The sequence below is a fragment of the Pseudopipra pipra genome, chromosome 14, assembly GCF_036250125.1.
Source record: "Pseudopipra pipra isolate bDixPip1 chromosome 14, bDixPip1.hap1, whole genome shotgun sequence".
Lineage (NCBI taxonomy): Eukaryota > Metazoa > Chordata > Aves > Passeriformes > Pipridae > Pseudopipra > Pseudopipra pipra.
Genome location: NC_087562.1, coordinates 16,700,474 through 16,722,767, shown reverse-complemented (window position 1 = coordinate 16,722,767; position 22,294 = coordinate 16,700,474). Strand labels below are relative to the sequence as shown.

The following is a 22,294-nucleotide window of genomic DNA, read 5'->3' as shown; positions in this document are numbered from 1 at the left end:
CCTCACGAGGTGATTCTGGTGACAAGGTTGTGCCAGAACAAAAGGGAACACACAGATTGACTGCTCCAGGGGGTTCAGGTTCTCAGAAGGATGTTTTTAGGGACCATCACTGAAAAGATTTTAACCAATGTAGAAATTAGTGTCATGCAGGTATTACCTGAGAGAAAAAACACATTTGCATGTCTAACATAAAGAAAATATATTTTCTAGAACCCCAGGTGTTAAGAAGCAATACCTGCTGCATGGTCTGATAGGGATGAATTTTGCCAACAAGTTCTGTGTGGATTTCTGTACTAAACTGGAGAAGTACCCTGAGAAATCATGGAGGCTGTGGAGACTGTCCCCTGAAAGAACCTTTGTAACTAAACTACAGCTGGATGCAGGTTTCTGGATAAAATTCCCTGCAGTACTAGAATTACAATAAAAAACAAGCAAAAAACCCCCTCAGCACAGAGGAAGTGAACTCCCAGCACAAAGCTGGAAACCTCAGAGGCTGCAGAAGTGGCTGGCAGAAGTTCAGACCCAAATGTCACAGGCAGCACCTGCAAATGTTGAATTCCAGCAGCAGGGCAGTGCTGGGAACCAGTGGCCATTTGGGGGACACTGGTAGGTGACCTCAGGTGGAGGAGAAGTATGACACTGCAGTGGAGATGTTCCAGGTGGTCTATGTTCCATGCTGTAAGTCTTTCCAACAGCTAGAACTTAATATTGTAAACTATAATTTGCCAAACTCCCTGATTTGACATTTAAAAACCAACCAACCAACAGAAAACATTCAAGAGCTAGAATGAACCCTTGAGATGTCAGATAAAACACTGCAGTGAACACAAGCCATTCAGGGCAGGTTGAGGCTTGTGACACTTGTGACACTTAATACTGTTTAAATCAATGGCACACACACAAAAAAAATCAAGCCAAAATTCTATGCTTAAAAATACTCAGGGCCAAGAAAGGAGAAATCCCACAAGAAAGAATTGCAGGACTCTACTAACCATGACAACCAATATCTGTTATACTGAAGTGGCTGAAACAATTCTAGTATTTGTAAATATCTCCTCAGAGCAAACTGGATATCCATATCATCCCAATTCTCATGGAGCATAAATTTTGCTAACTATTAATAACCAGGGCTGGGAAATGGGGAGGTTGAAGTCTGTACTTTAGAGATACCCCAAATTCTTTAATGCAAAAGCCTTAAATATCTGAGTGAGGCACTGAAAAGCGCTTATCTCACATGCCTGGGCACTGTTGCAGGAAAGCATTGCATCAAATTCCTCCCTGGGTACAAAAGAGAGCAAAAAGGAGGTTTATGGAGGCAGCAGTGTGAATTTGTGAGGATCTCTGCTGTTGGGGTGGTGTCCACCCTCCCTCTGGGGATACACTTCTGGTGACATCAGGATTGAACCCCTCTTGCCCTCTGAGTGAGATCTGAGTTCATACTCCAGTTCTGGTGGCTGTGGGAGGATAAACTCTGTAAGGCTGTAACTCTGCTCTGGAATAAATGTATACTGCTTCTCCTCCTCCACAGATTTTGTGTGGAACCTTTGTGCATATGTTCAGCTTCTACACAGAAGCAAGCCATATGTGCAGGCGAGCTCTTTGGAGGTGTGGAAAGCAAGAAACCAGTGAATGACCCCAGCCCCACATGTCTGGGGAGTTCAGAACTGGAGCTCTGAAGGCTGGAGGGCAGTGAATTCCTAGGGAACAGGGAGAAACTGAGACAGAAGAGCAGCAACCAGTGTGAAAGGGAAAGGAGGAGAGGCCTGGAGCACAGTGTGCCATCTCAGTGTGACCCAGTGCTTTTTGAGCCATGTGAGGCAAGGAAGATTTTGAGTGAGACCTAATTAAAATCATCTGGCCCTCATGAGAGAGGTTTCATTTCCTTGCAATTATTTTTTTTGTGTCAAGGATATTTAATTAGGCATGTAGAGCTATGTTTCTGAGAGGAATTCAAAGCGCATTCATAGCTATTTTTAGGATGTTATTACATTGTTAGACTTGGGGATTACAAACACTGCAAGTCCATAAGAACAAAGAAACTATATGTCCAAGGCTGCAGTGGTTCAGGATTGACATGATCTGCACCTCGGGCCGTTCTCTGTATCTAAGTTCTGGGAGGCAATAAATATTTAAGTAGAAATTCCACAGCATCCCAAAGGGTACCATCATCAGGGTTTAATTGTTTCTTCTTTGACCTACTCACTCCCCTGCAGCCAATCTGTGGCATATTGATAGTAGAAGAAACTTTGGAGAACCACAGTTTTGGTAAGGTTTTCCACTAATGTCTTAATTTTTTCTTTCAGCTGATCTGTTTTTAAAAATTTTTCTTTCAGTGATCACAGTTATAAAAGGAGACCATCTGGGAGCTTCACAGCAAAAAGCAATTTACTGAGCAGCACTTAATAGGTAACTGCTGGACTGATGAGGTGCTGGCTCTGGCTGCTTCATTATAATTCCACACATTCTGTGTCCTCCTAACACAGGGATAAAGTTGCATGTTGTGGCTCTGTGAGCATCCAGAGCACCAGCAGAGGTGTGGGACAACAAGTGTGTAACTTTGTCAGAGGTCTCCCTGGAATAACTTTGCACAGGCAATCTCAGAAATCACACCTGAGTGTTCTTCTGTGGACCCTTGTGGTTGAGGGATTTTGTATTTCCTTTTCTTTCATGGAGGTGGGATTGAGCACAAACAATAGCAAATGCAAGTGCTATTCCTGAGGTGAACTGGGCTCCCAGGTTCTCTTTTCTTACTCGAAAGACCATGCTATTTTCACAACCACATTCAAATTTGGGTTGACAGAAATGGCAGGATACACCACACCAGTGAAGTAGGCTGTCTGTGCTAATAGTGGAGTCACCATCCCTGGATGGGTTCAAAAACTTGTGGATGTGGCACTTGAAGATGTGGTTTAGTGGTGAACATGGTGGCTGATGGTTGGATTTGGTGATCTCAGAGGTCTTTCACAACCTTAATGATTCTCTGATTCTATCTCTCCCTCTGGACTTTGCCCCTTTTATAAGAAAAAGGTAAGGTGTATATATACATATATATATACAAAAACCATATATACATGTACTTGTTCCTAAACAAAGTTTTGAAATTCACTTAAACCTCAGACTTCTCTTTTAATACTTGAACTCTCACCCAAACATTCATCTCTAGAATCAAAAAGTGATAAGAAATCTTGTCTCAGAGCTGCTCAGTAATTGAAGAGCCCTTTTGATCTGCTACTGCACTGACTGAGGCAAAGCCCCTCTGAAATCCATGCTAAGTTTAGCACTGTTTTAGCACTGTATTTGTAGTAACTCCAAAATCTCTGAATTTTCTTCAAGCTCTTGATTCCTCCCTAAACTCACTAGGTGGCTGTCTAAGAACACACATAAGTCTCTTCCTTGCTCTGTACTTGTTCTCTTATTCGGCTCTCGTGTCTGTGCCCTTCTCTGCTCTCACACTGGAGAGCACCCTTTCCTCAGCCACAGCAGGCACCAGGTGCCACTGCACAGTCAGGGCTGAGGAAACCCAGTCCCACATGTCCTGGACACCAGATCCCTTCAATTAAACCAGTTTTGTTCTGCAAGGCAGAATTATGTATTTATATCAACTGAGTCCAAGCCTTGCTTGAATTATTTCCTTGCAACACCAGTATTTCAAATTCTATGTGGTATTCCTAAGAGTCAAGTAAAAATAGGGAATAAGGTGCATAATGAAGGCTACTTTGTTCTTCCAGTAAGTTAGGGGTGTGAGGCAAAGCAGCTTCCAGAATCTGGTGATTGTGGTTTGCATGTGAGGGGACAGGCTGAGAAAAATTCTGTGCTGTTCTAACATTCTTCTTGTTCAAGCCCTTGTTACCAGATGTGGCTTGAGTTTGGCTTGTGCACACTGATGTTGTGTGGTTATGAATCCTTTAACTTAAGGGAAATAATTTCTGATCGAGATGAAAATTGGACCCCAAGGCTCAGGCTGAGATGAACTTTGGGCACGTATCTCAGTTTTCCAATGCTTCTCATTGGAAACCCTGACTTAGGAAGGAAAGTATGCACGGATCTATCTCCAGTCCATGTGTCATCCTATTGTCTTCAGTTTTGCAGAATATAGAGCAGGGAATTAGACCACACAGGAATGAATGCATCTCTCCAGAGCACCTCTGGATCTGGCTTCCATGGTTTATGCTCCTCTGGACTACCCCAGAAAGAGGAGGCAGGGAATTGGCAGTGTCTTGTCTCTTTGCCTTACTGGGACTGCAGCAGAGCTGAATTGGCACATGGCTGGGAATGATTTTAATTGCTCATGCATGGAGGAACAAGGGAAAGGATGGGAGGATAGAAAGAAATATAAATGTTATCTGTACTTAATCAGTTTTTTCCCATCACCGTGTTTTCAACAGGATACTTGCATTCCACAAAACAATAATTTTTCCTTTAGTTCAGCCTTGTTGAAAAACCTAGATTTACCTGACACTTTAACAGTTTTCAGTTGGAAACACTGAAATGAGATACTTAGTCTGAGGGCTGGGTCAACTCCATATCTTCCAGAAAATCTCAGACTGTGAAATAGTTTGTTTCCTGTCATCAGGACACCAAATGCTGATGTACAACTCTCCAGTGCCTTCTGGGAGTTGTAATTCCCTTGTTCTCTGCCCAGCTCTGGTATTTTTTGGCACCTTGCAACTATGTGATACCTTTTCCACATGAAGATAAATACACAGTTTTAAGCCTTCATTTGCCATAAATCTTAATTTGCATATTGCAAGTTTCGCTGGAATAATAACAAATTGCCAAAACGTTTTTTGCCTGGCTGTCAGACGAGTTTGAAAGCTAAATTCTTGGCTCAGAATCAGCAGGATTAATATGAGACGCTAAAACATGATACTGGAGCTGATCAAACCGTGCAACCTACACCTGAGGGGAATTTTTCTCATGGAATTCATAAAAATGTCCTTATTTTCTCTTGATTAGATGTGACTGTTAAGGTTTAAATAGAAAGCAGCAATTTCTACGTGGACAGCAGTGGGAGCTTTACTGTTCCAAAGCCATAACTTTTAATCAGCACAGTTCCCTGTCAGAGTGGATTACCCCGGGACACTTCACAACCCACTCTGCTCCCACCCCCTGATGGCTTTGGGGGGGAGCTTTGGAACAGGAGGAGGGAAGCAGTGAAAAAGGGGATGCAATTGTCCGAGAGAGACAGAGCTATGTGCCAAAATGTCTGAAGGTTTCAGGACTGTATGATTCTCACATTATTGGTACTTTATTTTTTAATCGACCGCTGTTTCTACAAAGGCAAATCCACTGTTTGCATTCCTCTTCTATGTAGTTAGTGTGCCACAGTAACCCAATTTGGAACCTGAGGTGTAAACTCTCCTTTCAAAGAGCCCTTTAGTAGTGGAGGATGCTGGCTGGGATCCATCCAGCAGGCATGAGGTTCACAAGGTTAATGAGAAGTTCAAGGAAGAGCATTTACAAAAGCCAGCACCAAGAACAGCCCAGTTCTTGCAGCACTCTGTTCATGGGCAGAGTGGGATTGTGCAGCCTAGGAAGCTGAGGAACTACCTCATTCTGGCTGTTGCCTGATAAGAAGACTTAGCATGTATGAAATATTTGGGGGGGGGGCTCCACCTTAATTAAGATCCTTATATAAAAAAAAGAGCCTGTAAGAAGTATACAATATGTATTGTATACATGTGGACATGTATACAATATATATGTATACATGTATACATGTATACATGTGGACAAGTAGAGTTGGGGTAGCAGCTTCTAAAATTGGCTTTATCAGAGGAATCTCTAGCCTAAAAGGAAAATAAGACTTTTAGTCTCCCTTTAAGTCACGCTCTCTCAGCAGATCAGGGCTGTACTTGTCAACACAAGGACCCCATTGCACTTGCCTTTGTAAAACATGAGGTGTGAGTTGTGCCTGCACTAAATAAAATTAACCATTTAAACAAATTAATCAAAGAGGATACTGGATATAGTGACTTAGAGAGAGGTGGTTAAAGGGCTGAAAGGGATCACTTGTTTTAGCAAACCCAGTCTCTTACAACAACATGCTATGTCACGGGTGTACAGTCCAGAATGAATTCAAAGAGGATCCACTTTTCTCTTCTCCTTCTCCTATTCCTTCCTCAGAGCAAGTGAAGAACTTGTAAAAACACTATCTGCTTCCTTACAGCAGACCAGATACAGAACATAAAAGATTCAAACCCTGGTAATTAAAAGAAGTTTGTAGAAGAGGTTAAAATATGTGCACTGATATCAGAAATCTCTCCAGGGTGACCTTATTGCAGCTTTCCAGTATCTGAAGGGGCTCCAAGAGAGCCAGAGAGGGACTTTGGACAACAGCCTGGACAAGGGGGAATGGCTTCACACTGCCAGAGGGCAGGGTTAGATGGCATATTGGGAAGAAATTCTTCCCTGTGAGGGTGGGGAGGCCCTGGCACAGGTTGCCCAGAGAAGCTGTGGCTGCCCTGGATCCCTGGAAGTGTCCAAGGCCAGGCTGGACAGGGCTTGGAGCAACCTGGGCTGGTGGAAGGTGTCCCTGCCCATGGCAGGGGGTTGGAGCGAGGTGAGCTTTAAGGTCCCTTCCAACCCAAACCATTCCATGATTCTATGATTCTATGACTCTATGGTTTAAAAGTCCTCAGACTAATAAATCTGGCAGACAGACAATGCAGAATCTAAATAAAACAGAGGAAATTTAACCAGCACAAGCTGTTGGACAAATCTGGGGGAGGGAAGGGGGGGTGGAAGAGGATGAACTTTAAGGTCCCTGCCAACCCATTCCATGATGCTATGATTCTCTGAATGCATTTGAAAATGTCCAGAAAATCTTAACTGGGTGAAAAAATCCTCCTTCTTGACCGTAGATTTAGCATTGGTTATAAAAAAAAGAGTTGAGCAAATCACTCAACCAAGAACAAGAGAGTACTGGCAAATCTTGTGCAGTATCTCATCTCTTCTTTTTGTGAGTCAGAAGACAAATTCCTCCCTATTTTGTAATTCCAAGTTATGCTTCAAGATGAAAACCCCACTCCCAGCCCCTCCTGAAGACCAGAAGAAACACCAAAGAGTGGGCCAAATTAAATGCAAAGCCAGTTCTGTGCAGCAAGCACAGGTCAGCCTGGCCTCGCTTCAACCTCGCAGTTATTGATCACAACAGGGCAGAGATCAGGAGTCCTGTAATCCTAAACGCTCATTTATAGCTCTGGTTATCCTCTCACCTGTTCCATAAGCAGTTCTGTGAACATCTGCCTTCTCAGATGACATTTTTTCCACAGTGCTCACACCCAACCTGCAGTGCTGCACTGAGGCAGGGAAGCTTTAGCTCTGCCTTCCTATTTGTATCACTACCTTGCTATTACCCTACTCTACCTTCTCTTCAGGAGTATGACTGGTGAAACTGGGCAGGATTCTCAACAATGTGTAAATTCTAGGGTAGAGTCACTGTGCTAAGGAGTAAATAAAGGGCTGATAGTGTTTCAGATGTAAAATGTCTTAGTGAGTTCAGTGTTCCTACAAGCCTGTGAGGGCTGTGTTGGTCTGCCCTCAAATCCATGTGCCTGATATCACACAGGTCTGCTGTAGCTGGAAATTAGTAGACTGTTGCTGACACTTGAGCTTACCTGAACAATAACCTTATACCAAGTTCATGATTTTCCTGACGTGTTCCATTACAACTGAGAACCAACCAAAAAACCTCAGCATTAGCTGTTAACTGACCACAGGACACAAGGCCAGCTCCAGGTCCATGTAATATGGTCACTGTGTATCACAGAAGCCCTTATACCATCTAATGGCCTCACTCAATGTCTGGATGCTTTTCAAATGAGATGTTCCAGTATGTTTATACACAATTTTGGGTTTGCAACTAGTATTTTGGAAGTGGACACCAAAACCATCCAAATGAAACTGTGGGAAATGATACAGTTTGAAGAAGTATATCCTATATTTAATTGGGAGAGAGCTGTGTTTACAGCCTGTTATTGTCTGTGCTGGTTGGCTTTCCCCCAGCAAACACCAGAATGAGCAAGTCGTGGCAGTTCTGGGCAACTTGGCAACTGCAGTTTAGTTTTACAAAGCCTGAGCTGATGAGCTTTCTGCTGACAGGCAGTATCTCTCTCTAGAAGTGAAGTGTTCTGATCCAGTTAAAATATCATCTATCAGTGAAGGATGCTCTCCATTTAAAGTCTTTGAAAGTTAAAATTCCTTTAATGGACTTGGAATTACAGTATCTTTTTGTGGAGCTTAAAATAATGATTTGTATATTGAAACTTAGCTCCTGTGGATAAATGACATACCATTGATACATGAATATGAGCACTTTCTGCAGTTTTTCTGTTTATATCATTTTGGGGCAAAACAATACCAGTGAGATGATCTGTTTGGATATTAAAAATATGTCTAGAATACTGATTTTGTCTTTGTCCACAGTTACATTGAATGTACAACACGGAAATGTGAGGGCCATTATTTCCATGGAAGCAGAGTGTTGGCAGGGGAGAATACCTGCTTTAGGAAAAATACCTTCCCTTTCTCCTATCAGACAGACCAATTCAGATGTTGAGGTGATTTGAGAAGATGAAGATCCCAAAGAAGAAGTTCTTGTGTGTGCTTTCCTCCTAGATCTGTTTGCTCCCCCATAGGTAAGACCTTCATGAGTAAACATTTCCCTCATAAACCCTTTCAAATTCTTTTTGAATGAGCTTTTGTGTCAGCTCCCCTGTGTTATTATGAAAGGATTAATGAACATTATCACAACAGAACATAATAAATTAATCCTTGGCAGCTCAAGTCACCTAAGGGATACTAAAGACCTGTCCTAAGTTGCAGTAGGCACACTGCAGTGTTCAGGCTGAAGTGTATGGGGACAATAGCTTGACTTAATGTTTAGACAGTAAGCCTGGAAGTTAGGGCTTAGCTGAAGGTTCCTGCCTCCGTTGGCAGAATCCAGAAATTAAAACAGGTTCTGTTCATGGCTGAATAATTCTTATTATTGGACAGAAAGTACATAAAATATTTAGCAGTTTGAAGCATAGGTCCTGTAATAGATGTTTTTCTTCAGGGAGCATAAGGAAAACTGCTTTTGGTGTTACTACATTGCACTGTGGATTGAGATATTCAGGTTTTGTCCCTAGTTCAGCCCCGTTGGGACATTCAGGCTGTTTCTGCCCTGGTATCTCTGATGGAAAATGTTTACATCCCTTCCTTTAGCCCTGCCTGGTGTGTGCTGGTTGTTAGAAGACAAGCTCTCAGGCCAGAGGGTGATTCTGATGCCTCTCCTTAGGGTACAGGCTCTGGCTTCCCATGGGCACCATGAGACAGATGCTGTAAATAACCCCCTGCATCTGTGCCCTCTGCAGGGCAAGGCTGGGGATCAGCTCCACACTGACTGTGCTCGTGTTCAGAGTGTGACAGACATCCAAGGACATGTTCCAGCCCAACCTGGACCTGGGTTGTTCTGAAGAGGAGGGGATGAAGATTATCTACAATGGAGGTTCACAGCAAGTAGGCAGGAGGGTTAGCTTGATTTGGCTGATGTTCACACAGTAGTGCCTGGGGAGGGATTTAAAGCATCTTCTAGAAGCCACACCTCCTTATTTCAGGATTTTTTTGATGGAAAGAAGGCTTTGCCAAACCCTCACATCTCTGTAGTCCCCAGTTACTGGCATTGCTTTCCTCTGGGGACAGTCACTGTCTTGGTCAGGACTCGGCAGCGAACACACCTCATTTCTGATGCACCCTCAGCAATGCTCAGCGTCTGCCTTCCAAACAGAGTCAGGACAAAGTTCCTCAGTATTGCTCTTCCAGATCTTATCTGCGTGAAGCTGCCTTTGAGACGTTCTGCAGTGGCCAGACAGTGAGCCACCAGCAGCACTTTTCCTCCTAATCACAACCAGCTCCCTGATAACATGTCCTTTTCCTGTAGTTTCTTGTTGCACACTCGGGACTGTGAGCTCCTCACAACATGTGCACACAGTGCTGCACACAATGGGATCCCAGTGACTCAGTAGGGTTGCACTTCAATTACAATGGAAATAATAAAGTTAATTTATTTTCTTGATGCTTTTGACTAGGATTTGCTGAAAAATAAAGGAAATATAGGCTATGGATCATGTTACCATAAAACCACATGCAGCGAAACATTCATCTGTCTCCAGCATTTCATGTCTTCTGGGCATCCGAGAGAGTCGAGTTTGATTTACACAATCAAGCTATTCATTAAATATCTGTTTGAGTTTTAGGCAGATGCATCCTTTACCTGAGTGATGAAATCTGACTACAGGAAATGGAGCTGTTCCTTTGTGAAAAGACCCCATTCTGCTTTATAAAGTGAGCCTTGCAGCAATATACTTCTAGAAAACTGCCAAGCTTTGTATACCAAATACTGTTGTAAGGGCTCAGCAATAAAACAGTTGTGGACTTGGGGGTGATCCAAGCACACAATAGCACATCTTTATGCAATATTTCCTCTTTCAACATCCCTCTCCAACACTGTAATTCACTGACAACCGTCGGTTCATTTTAATTCCAAAATTCTAGCCCAGAACACTAAGCAGTTTATAGAGTCTGAATTCTTGTGTGGGCATATTAATTATTTAAATCACTAGTCTAAATCCTGTTCCAAAGAGCTCTTGCTGGGAGTCCTTCAGGAGCAGACTGATCTATTGCTTATTATCGCCTACTGGGTTGTACTGCGAGTCAGAGGCATGTTCAGTATTTCCTATCAACAACCCTCTGTATAGCTGGCTGTTGTGAGGGCACTGAGTGATTGTGAATGAAGGGAAAAGCAGCAAATATATGTTAGAGGATATATATAAAATGATCCAGTGAATTGATATAGCCCCTATTAGGGATTGGCTTGGAAACTTCTCAGACGAGTCATTTTTAGAAGAATAAAGTATCCCCAGGCAGATGGGAGAGGCTGTAAAACCCAACACTGTGCTGAGTGAGGCTCCTTATCTTGCAAACCACCTTGCAGATAAACACACACAGGGAAGAATCCTGCTGGTTCAGGGGTACCCACAACTTTCCACTGCCTTTGGTGAGAGGAGCAATGGGTCAGGTCTGTCTTGCACAGAGAGGGGCAGCTGTATTTTTGTGTATTTTAGCTTTTGTGTTGTTATGAAAATAAACCCATGAAGTTTTGTCCATTTTGCCTTTTTGGAGCTGAAATGGGCACATTTCAGCTGTTTCAGTGGCAGGGCAGGCGTTCAAATGAGAAACACCTTCTGCTCTTAAAAAGCAACTCCAGCATATTCACTGCCTGAATAACGAGCCGTGCATTCCTCACCAGCCAGGATAATGGGACCTTCAAAAGCAGAGAAGTTTCACATGACCTTAGTACATACTGCCTGACTTTGAGTGCCTGAAAGGAGTGACCTCCATCCCATTCATCATCATGGCTTGTTAACACTCAGATCCACTGTTCTGTGGGTTCCCCCCAAAATTAACCCACCCCAGACCTGAATGGCAGGGCCATGGCTGGGCAGGGAGGTCACACTGAGCCACGGTGCCTGAATGGCCACTCCCCAGAGGACAGGCTTTTCTTGTGGGCAGCTCTGCCCCTCCACAGAACCAGCTCAGAGTCACAGACCTTTGCCAATTACGCAGCAGGAGATAACAGGATAATGTTCTCCTTAAACCCACTACGGGACAGTCAACACAGATGCAAAGGGAGGCATACAGCACTTATATTACTTGATATTAATTATAACCTCCATATTTTATTCATGAATTTTACAATTCCAAATATAATGAAACAGTTAGAGTATTTTATTACAAAGCTTATAAAATAATTAAATATTACACTTATAGTTTTTTGCCTTTTTTACACCATAATTCATACTTTGTGACACTACCATTTTCTTTCCTCAGTTGTCACTTAAGGAAGTGAGCAAAGAAATATAAAGGAAAAGCTATGCATTAATAAATTAATTATTTTACATAAAATAATAAAAAGGACACAATTATAAAAACAAAAAAAAAAAACAACCTTGTAGTTTTCCTAGAAAAAAAAGTTATAATTACACAATGTCCAATATCAAGACAGAGCGGTGTAGGTTGAGATATGTTTCCAATCATCATTTCTTAGAGTATCACAGAATACATGTTTTTAATTTAAATTGTTGCAGAGGGAACTGCTAATTTTAAGTGACCACTGTCTGGCATTAGTGCTGAGCTGGCTAATTTTATGCTGAAACCATACTTTAAAAAAAACAGTCAAACTGAACTACATTCATCAAACAAAGTTGTGGGATTGGGTGGAATTAGATAAATACGTCCCTCATAGGCACTCCCCAGAAAATTACAGTAGGACACAGCTCTGTCTCAGATGGGTTTGGCAAACAGGTTGGGGATTTTTTCAACGCAGAAACCTTTTGAACTGCACCATTTGATCGTGTCACCGAGCACCTCGATACTGAACGGTTACAAATATCATTGTGTTTACAATTCTTTTGTTTGCTGGTGGATTCTGAACTAAATACAAGTATTAGGAGAGTGTATAAAAATAGAATTGACTTTTTTTTGGTTTGAGTAAATAATCCACTTATCTTTTTCAAGCGCTTTTTCCGCATAACCTGTGTGAATAAATAACTGTTCAGAGAAGTTCAGCATGAATTAATGGACTGTAATATTCTTATTATTTCCTTTGGGTAATGAATGAATCAAAATTTGCAGAGATTTGAGATTAAAAGGAAGACATTCTTCAGTATCTTGGCATTCAAACAATCTAGCTTCTGAAACAAAACTACTTTAAAATATCAAGTTTAAATTTTAAAATTACATATCTAATGAGCTTAGAAAGTTGAAAACATAACCATTGAGCTCAATAAATCTGAGTTCCTTGAGTTAGCTGAAACATGAAATCCTTATTAATTGTAACACAGCAATATTAAAATTCCAAATATTCTAACGCTGAGTATTTCTAGGAATACATTTTCAAGTTACTAGTTAACCACCTCTGAGTTTCTACACAAAGCAGAAAATGAATTCTTCAAAATAATAAGAACATTAGCATGATGCAAAACTTGCTTTTCCAGCAGCAAGTCTGATAGAGAAGCACCATAAATCTTTGTAGTGCACTATTTACTTCTGGTGGTCACACGTGTGACACTGTGTTCTCCAGCCAACAGCCATTGGAATGTCTCTCTGTGGCAGCAAACAGCTTCCTCACCCTGGGACAACGGTATCATAAAAAAATTATGAGAGGAAACGCTTTTGACAGTGTGCTCTGTCCTGCTGCCACGCCGTAGCCTTTCTCCTCCAGCTCCCCATCTCTTTTTTGCTTTGCATTCTGGTAAATTAGCCAGAAACGGCTTCCTTGCCTTAATTTCTTCCTCGTAACATGTGACAGTGCAAAATGACACTTTTAAAGAAAGAAGAACTTCCCCTCGAGTCTCAGTGTTCAAGTGATCCATAGTACCCTGTGCTTTAGTGAGGTCAGCAAATAAAGAAAAAAAAGAAACATTCCTTTTTCAACACATATCCAACAATTACTGTACCTCAGACATTCCCTTAGAAAAAAAAACAAGTCTCTTCCATCAGTGGTTTATGTGGCACCATGTCTTGCCTCAAAGTAGAGATAATTCCAACATAAATTGAAGAAGAGAATCCTGTCACTGAAGGGTTCAGATAACTCGCTGCTATCAGTTCTTCTTCGTGCATGATTTACAACACTGCTTGCCATAAAATTTGTGGTTACAGACACCATGCTGGGGCACCAGATGACACCAAGTGAAGAAATCCACACAAGAAGGATCATCTGAAGGAAAGAAATCCAAGCAATATGGTAAGACTGTGTTTTTAGCAAGTCTGCAAGTCAGGCAATATTTCCAAACATTTGTATGCAATTGTAAATATTAAAAACATGGTGGGTGACTCAATTCAAAGAAGAGGAAACATGAGCAAGCTTTCATCTCAAAAATACTAGTTTTTTTTTTTAATTTGTTAAGGGATCAAATTTACTAATTTATAGAGATAGAGCTAATATCACAGGAGGGTCAGAGGCTGAATTAAAAAATTTAGAGCACACTCTGAAGTTCAGGAAAACAGAAGGAAGTTCCACATTAGAGGATAGAAAAACTTATCTGTGTTTACACCTCTGATTACAAATGTTGTTCTAAAGCCAGGTACTTGCACATATGAGCCTGCTCTACACTTGATGCCAACTGCTTCTTGCCACCACCATCACACGGAGTTTACCTGCACCTCAAAGTAGTGTCAGCTCTGAGTGTGAGTGGGTGTCCACACAAACACATGGAAATGGGAATGCCTGGGCCCTGCTCTGAGCACACGTGGGCACAGAGTGCTCTGCTCCCTGTCTGTGTCCCAGCACTTTCTAGAGGCACTTCTTTCTCTCCATTCTGCTCTGCAGGGAACCTCAGAAATCTCTTCCTCAGACACTTCAGTTATGTGCCATGAATCAGGCTTTTAGGACTATGCCCTGTTGGTGAAATCTTAATTAAATGCAATGAGAAAAGAGACAGTGCTTAGTTCTGAAAAGCCTTTAATTACAAATACAGGTACATCGTATTTTTCAATTAAGATCTTATTTCTCTTCAATTTCTGTACAGATCATTTATACACAGCTCTACTGCTTTAAAAACATTTCATAGCTGCTCCTCTCTCCAGTTTTGTAGAGGATGCTTTATGTTTCTTTAAATGAGCAGAGTGATGATTCATATGGATGATTTATAAACAAATTCACTGTGTCTGAGACAGCAGTAGGACTCAATGAGCTTCAGCAAAATTTATAGCTAAACTGAAATCTCCTGTGAGCATGGGAAAAGATTTCATTCAGCTCTCAGAACTACTGTTTACATGGTCAATAAAGGGAATTTACAAGGAGACTGAAATAAAATCTAGCCACCGCTGTCTGTATTCTCAGATCAGCTAAGCTGAGTCACAGCAGATAAATGCTCCCTCACATGGCACAGACAACTTCTTCATGTTCCCTGGACCAGGAATCATCTCCATCTCTCTATAGGAACTTCTTTGGATTCATCACCACTACTTTTTTTTAATTCCCTTTTATATCATGGCAAAGGTGATTTTTTTTTTTGTATGCTTTTATCACTCTCAAATTTGAATTAATAGGAAAATTATTTCTTTTTTTTTTTTTTTTAAATATGCCATTTTTTCTCAGCTTTTAAAAACTTAAGCCTGTCTGTAAATTCTAATGGTCGGGAAAGAAAACACTGTTCTTGAACAAACACTTGTCCAGGAAGTGGGGAGCTCAGTACTGAACTGCAGCCTTCCCACTCCACAGCACTGCCTTTCCATTCTGCATGGAGTGTGAGGAGGGATGCAGCTGGAGTTCAGCACCAACCTTCCCGTTCCTTCCCTTGCTGTCACCAGACAGAATCTGGGAGGAACCAAAACAGACAAGAGATGAAAAGCACACACCACACAGAGGAAGGAAAGCTGTTCTAAGTAAGACAGAAGAAGCTCTCCTGCCATGAAAGGGTAAATTTTTAAAAAATTACAAATTACTCTTTAAAAAAAAAAAGTATGAGGAGGAAGCAACATTAATAAATCTTTATTCCCACTTTGAAGATCAGAGGGCAGCGTTAATATTACAGAGGTATGGCTGAAAACTTTACACTTGGGACCTAATCCAAGGACTGTTGGAAGGAACACAAAGAGTCCCACAAAATTCAGTGGATGGGGATCAGGCTGTCAGTCCCTTATTTCTATTTACCCAAGTATTTATACGTTGTTCAGATTTTCATTCATTTAAGCAGTTGGATTTACTAGGAGTCACAGTGACCCTAACTGCATTTAGCAGAGGGGTGGAAATGACCTGGTTTGTCCAGGGAAGTGCAAACTCTCCCTGAAACATTAATTTCTTGCCTGTGATCACTGAGCTGGAGCTGCATGGCTGATAATAGAGACTGATTTGCTTCAATGTGATTCCAGCACAGCTGGTTTCCTCTCTTTCTGCTGGTTTAGACAGAAAGTTAGAGAGCAGTGAGGAGATAATTGATCTCTAGAGCCTGACGACCCAGGTATAATAAAGGGGAAAGGGCTCCTGCAGATGTGAGGAGAGAGAGAAACAGGCCAAGGCCAAAATTAATAACAGACAGTACTTCAAACATGAAATATAGCAGGGGAAAACAGGGGTGAAAGAAAAGTCCTTGCTATGTAACAGAAAAGGGAGTTATACAGGAACTCCAAAGACAGCAGAACCTTTTAGGAAGGTTAATTTGAAGTGTTAGGAACATTTACTGATAAAAACAGCAGAACTATTTCTTATCCCTTTTAGGACCATTTCATCTCTATAGCCTTGTTTGGATTAAGGTCCCCTGATAGATCAGCTTGATACTCTGCATGTCTTGAGCTGATGCAGTAGAATGGTTAGGATCTCCCTGGGTTTCACAGGGTTTCTGTGCACAGGGAATGCCAGGAATTGGGGCAGACATTGGGGGTGGTTGGCTAATGTCAGTTTACAAGATGCAGGGCCAGAGCTTGACCTCTGCTCCCAACTCCATTACCACCTTCCTCTTGCAATCCAGCTTGGGTTTTATAGAGGTTACTTTCAGCTCCCAGTTTTAAAATGGTAACAAGTCAATTAATGTGCAGTATTTTGAAAGCTAATGTTTAAAGTGCTTTAGCATACCTAGATAACCAGTGTTATGTGGGACAAGCCTGGACCTCCATGAGTTTTTTTCACATAGTTAGGAAGGAATGAACAGTGACCATTCTGTAACCAAATAAATGGGACAGGGTAATGCACCACTCTCTGTCTGTGATGGTGCTGAGAGAATTCCTCTTCCATCATTCCCTGCTCCTCACATTGAAGAGGCAGAGAGGGATACAGTAGACATACAACTGGAGAGAGAGCTTAATTTCATATTCCCTGATGGCACGTCTCAAGGACATTCTAGACAAAACATTTGTGGAGTCCCGGGATCTGGGTGCAATCTGAAGCTTGGTCTGACTTCAAAAGACTAAAAGTAAATGGCAAATTCTTATTGCTTAGCTCCAGAGTTGCTATTACTAATCACAAAGCAGTACCAGTGTAGGATGCTTCTGTTATTCAACAAGAGAGTATAAAAGTGCAGCTCAGAACCAAACAGCATAACTATTTCACATATTGTTTTTAAAATGTCCTGTGTCAGTCATACTCTTAAGTTTGCTTTAAGAGGGCTCACTTTGAGAAGAGAGATGCTGTAGTATCAGACAGTTACTGTCAATCTGGAAGCCTGGGAAAAAATCATTTATGAAGGAACATGCCAAATCAGTGAGTGAAACGGAAAGGTGGGCTTTGCTGGCTATAGAATTCTAAGGAAACAACTCTACTGCAGCATGTAGAGCTGAGTTTTACCTCTTTTCACGGGGACTGGGCAGAAGTTGGTGTTGCAAGCTCTCAGGACAGCTGGTTTCTGGTGGGGCAGGCACCCAGACGCTGGTCTCCCCTGGCGCAGGCACTGCACACTCCGGGTCTGCACTCCCCCTCCACAGGTCACCGTGCACTGAGGAGAAAAGGAAAAGCTGTCTTTCACTGCAGAGACTCTGGAAGCCCATGAAAGCCAAAGTGGGGAATTTCAAGGGCTTTGACCTTTCAAAGCAAGAAAGGTCAGGACGGATGTGTCGCTGTTCAGTAACCCCCACCAGGACCAACTTTTCAGGACTCAGCTGAAAATCTGGTTCCTTACTTAGGCATTGAGACAGAAACTGAACATTTTAGAAAACCTATTCCTGACTGCCTGCCCTGATTTCTTTTGATCTCTGGGCCCAATCCTGCTGCCTTAACAGAGATAAAACTCCCATTGGAACAATAATTATGGCAGTATCTGGGGAAAACCACTATGCATTTGCAGGAAGAGCTATGAAGTATTTTAACATTAATAAGTCTTTTACTTGTATGTGTTTCATGAAGAGTTGTCTTTAAGATAAATGTGATCATTTTCATCTGATTGCAATTGTCAGGCATACATTGTTTCATGTAAATATTATTAAATGAGTGTGTGTCTCTTTGATATATGACTCATGAAGTAGATAAGTTCCAGAAATACAGAAGCTTGTTTGCAAGAATGTAGAAACAAATACAGACTGATCCCACAATTAATCATAGTATTTAGGGAATTCCAGGCAATCTGTGCAGATGCTCAAATACATTGTGCACAGAGATATGCAGCAGTTCAACCACAGTGCACTTTGAAGATGGAGAAGAAAGTGTTGGAAAATGAGTGTGGAATGTAATGCCTCTCAAGCACGAATAACATTTTTAGGTGACATTCTTCAGTTTCAGGACAAAGAAATGAGCTGCACCAAAGTACATGATGGATGTGGACCAGCTGCATCATGTTTCAGTGGCTGAGTGGTGTGACCTTCTTTAGGGAATGGCTACGTGCAGGAGACACCTGGGAACTGTTAGTACTGGGGATGGCTCCAATGTACCACTGGACTTTTGACTCCAGCAGAATGTAAGGCTGGAGCTGGCTTTAATCTGGGCAGCCTGGGCTCACCCTGCCATGGTCACAGTGGCATGGCTGTCAGCATTTTACAGCCACCAGCTGTTTGTGCCACTCCAGCCAGTGTGCCTTCTGTGGGATATGATGGAGTGTGGTGCTCTCCAAACCCAACACTGACACCTCACCTGCATTCCAGGGCATGCACTGCCCAGGAAGCAGCAGTCACACTGCAGTTGTGTTGTTCTGCAGAGCTGTGCAGGGAAGAGCACCAGGGGATGTGACTTGAGCTACTGTACAGAGAAACTTGGTCCTTCTGCAAATTCCTTAGAGTCAAGACATGAAATAGTGCTGAAAGAGCAATAGCCAGGACAGGGAGAGAGGTGAGAGAGCTTCCCATTCCTACCTGCTGCCAGGGTGAGGAATACCAGCCAGACACCATGTTATACAATGTCTGTGATGGACAGGCTCCCTTGTTACAAGGTTCCTCCAGCTTGGTGTTTGGTTTCTTGAGGTTTCTGCATCTCCTCTGAGGGAAGGTGAGCAGTTTCCCGTGGATGCTTTTCTCACCACATTTGAGTTCTCGCCTTTGCACGCCTGGGCCGCAGGAGGCTGAGCACTGCAGAGGCAAAACACACCTCTTACATCTACAGAAACACGGTCAGATAAAGGGGAATGTGCAAGAGAACCCAAAGTGTGCATTATAAAAGCATTGTAGAACTAAACCCACAAAGACCATGCTCGATAATGTGAAAACTGAAATACAAATCCAAGCCAGTGAAACTGAAATACAAATCCAAGTCCTGGATAACAAAGACAGCAGGGTACATCTAACTACATCTGTGTTTTGTGGAGGCTTGCCTAGAACACCTGATTTTCAAATGACAGCTCGGCTTTCTGTCCTCCCCGTGGCTCGTGTGTGTCCCTGAGTCAGCATTTCCTGGAGCAGAAAGGCAGGCAGTGAGCCATGTAACTGCACCACTTTACCTCACTCCAGGAAGAAATCACCCACTGGAGCCGGTCATTTTTGGGACAGCGTCCTAGCACACAGGTCTGCTGGGATTCGGGTCTGTGGTCTCTGCTGCACATACTTTCAGGCAAGATTTTCACCTTGGGAGAACCAGTACTTTTGCAGTAGACATCCCGTTTCTTAAGACCTCTCCCACAAGTCTTGGAGCACTGTGATGGAAAGAAACACTCATTTGAAGCAGAGGAAATGAAAATTGGCATTATTTGTATTTTACAGCAGAATGTAGAAGTCATGGCTAACATGCTGTGTAGCTGCTATTGTATATAAGCAAACTTGAAATTCTGCTGGTACATAAGTAACAGTAACATCTGTATGTCACTTCTACAATGTTGCTCTAAGTGCTCTCTTAATGTAAGCTGTGAACTCTCACAGCCCCCATATAGAAGAGATATGAGTAATATCTCTTTTCCGTAGATGAGGTAAGTTGGACTTGTGAGCAAAATGCTTTTGTGAGCAAAGTGCTTTCTCCCTGCTCAGCACAGCTGAAAGCTGGTCCTAACCTCCCATGGCAGAATCTCCCATGGCAAGATGCTCTCAGCTATATGTTATTTTGTCCTCACCTTGGCCTAGAGGGATGAGATAGAGGCAGAGAAAACCACCAGGGAATTGATACATAACTCCTTCACCGAGCGGATCTCACCGCAAGACAGAATCTGATACAGACAGTGGTCAAGGAGTTACACCAAAGATGTTTTAATTGCCAACTGCAGCTTAGGACAAGTCACCAGTGAATAAATAAGCATTGCTGAACCGTAGCTCAGTGGAACAGGCATTCTGCAGCTTTCACTGCCTTAGCATACAACAAAATGCCTGAATGAGCCATTTCTGATGAAATGAAGGAATAAACACTGTCAGCTTCCTACTTTCTTGCATCCTCTTCTAATTGTTCTTCTTTCTACTAATAATTATGGGGCATGTTCCAAGGCAGAATCACTACTTGTGTCAAATTACAAGTGTTTTTAAAAGATTTCATGAAAGCACAGTTGTGTTGAGGATGTAACAGAAATACCTGCATGTTGAAAATCTGTGGTTTTAATCCTTCGCCAAACAAACAAAAAAGTTCTTTTCATTTAAAATGACTCTGATTTGTGTAGAGAGGCTGGGTTTAGATTAGATATTAGGAAGAAATCCTTCCCTGTGAGGGTGGGGAGGCCCTGGCACAGGTTGCCAAAAGAAGCTGTGGCTGCCCCATCCCTGGAAGTGTCCAAGGCCAGGTTGGATGGGGCTTGGAGCAACCTGGTGTGGTGGAAGGTGTCCCTGCCCATGGCAGGGGGGTGGAATGAGATGAGCTTTAAGGTCCCTTCCAGCCCAAACATTTTGTGATTCTATGATTCTGCACTTTTTCCTCTTAACTCCTTTGAACTTGTGATCTAACAGTTTTCAGCTGAATCTTAAAATCTTTACTAACTTGTTCAATAGGCCTGTTAAACTACATTTCAGCAGGACTTGTAAACTTAAAATCTCTACACCTCTTAAAGAAGAGGAAAATGGATTTTTCTTAATTGTCTTTTTTTTTATTTTAGAGGAGTAAAGTCTGAATGTGGGAATGTGTTTGAAGATCTGGTTTTTACAATCTCCTGCTGCACTCAGGTTTCCTTCAGATACACTGTAAGAAACTCATTTTGGATTGTTAAAACTCTGTTTCAATGGACTACTGAGTGGTTACTCGACTGTCACATTCCAGGGCACTGCCCTGGAGAGGCAGTCTGTGCTTCTCAGCTGGGAATGCTGAGGTCAAGGTGTTCTTGAACACCTAAAGAGTAACAGTGCCAAGAACAGAACACATAAGTAATAAATTTTTCAATAAATTTAAATCCATCTCGAATCCTTTTGATATAAGTGTACTGCCAGCTCTCCTTTAAATCCCAGATTTCTCATTACTTTGCTTATCCTTACATTAACCATTCACAATAGCACCAACAGCAGTGAAAGATGGAGCAGAGCTGAGGTTTTTGTGAGCATCTGTGTGTTTTTTAGCTCAGGTGGTTCAATGTCAGGGACCTCTCAGGTGTGTAAAGCAGGGTGTGCACACACAGAATCTGCCCACGGGCCTCATGCCCCTCATGGCAGTATCTGCAGCAGCACTGCTGGCAGTAGAGTAGCTGCTCTAACAGTGGCAAAAGTACAGAAGTCATTAGTGAACATGTATATCACAAATTTATCAACCCACAATCCATATACACATGTGTAACTCTAAGCCCAAATCCTTCTTCATTCCTTGACTGCCTGCCACCTCTGAGAGAACTTAATATTGCTTGGGAAGTAATCTCAGAGGGGGTTAATGGCTTGAAGAATTCATAGAGCCATAAGTTATGAAATCAGAAAGAATTATCTATCCATTTATGTGCACCACCTAACAGAACACCACCTGTCTGCTCCTGGCAAGCCCTCCTGTCTGAGAACTGCTGAAGGCTGGTTACAAAGCATATATAGTTTACATGTTTATACACACATGGTTTACATATTCTCTTCATGAATGAAGCCACTTGCAAAACACTGAACTCCACAGAGTTTGCACTGTTTTTCTTTTTGAGGAGAGTTTTTTGCAATGTTTTCATTATGCCAGCAGACTAAGATTTCTCCAAATTACCTGAGACCACGGGCCAGGGCTCCATTCTGGTGGGCAGTCCTGACTATTGCACATCTGCACCTGTGGGGGGGTGCTGACAGGACACAGGGAATGGGCCACGACCTCCTCTCTTTGGAAAGCCCTTTTCTGGACACACTGAATGAGGCGACTTTGCTGCCCTCCTCCACAAGACTTGCTGCATGTGCTCCACTCACCTGCTGACCAGCTTAGAGGAGGAAAGGCATGTTAGAAACACGGGAGTGCAATTAGCTTTATAAAATCAAT

General features: G+C 42.3%; 1 protein-coding gene and 1 long non-coding RNA gene across 4 annotated transcripts in view; one reads left to right on the top strand and one right to left on the bottom strand.

The window, feature by feature from the left end:
- Window positions 1-13,790, top strand: part of LOC135422210 (uncharacterized) — a 44,809-nt gene extending 31,019 nt beyond the window's left edge. For both annotated transcript variants that reach the window (XR_010434371.1, XR_010434372.1), the window contains exon 3: window positions 13,702-13,790. This is a non-coding gene — a long non-coding RNA (uncharacterized LOC135422210). The remainder of the gene's footprint in view (window positions 1-13,701) is intronic.
- Window positions 11,701-22,294, bottom strand: part of ADAMTS18 (ADAM metallopeptidase with thrombospondin type 1 motif 18) — a 79,242-nt gene continuing 68,648 nt past the window's right edge. For both annotated transcript variants that reach the window (XM_064671263.1, XM_064671265.1), the window contains exons 19-23: window positions 22,031-22,235; window positions 19,398-19,589; window positions 18,817-19,029; window positions 17,324-17,471; window positions 11,701-13,759 (exon numbers count right to left, since the gene is read on the bottom strand). In XM_064671263.1, coding sequence (XP_064527333.1) covers window positions 13,644-13,759; window positions 17,324-17,471; window positions 18,817-19,029; window positions 19,398-19,589; window positions 22,031-22,235 — 874 coding nt within the window. In that variant the 3' untranslated portion in view covers window positions 11,701-13,643. The remainder of the gene's footprint in view (window positions 13,760-17,323; window positions 17,472-18,816; window positions 19,030-19,397; window positions 19,590-22,030; window positions 22,236-22,294) is intronic.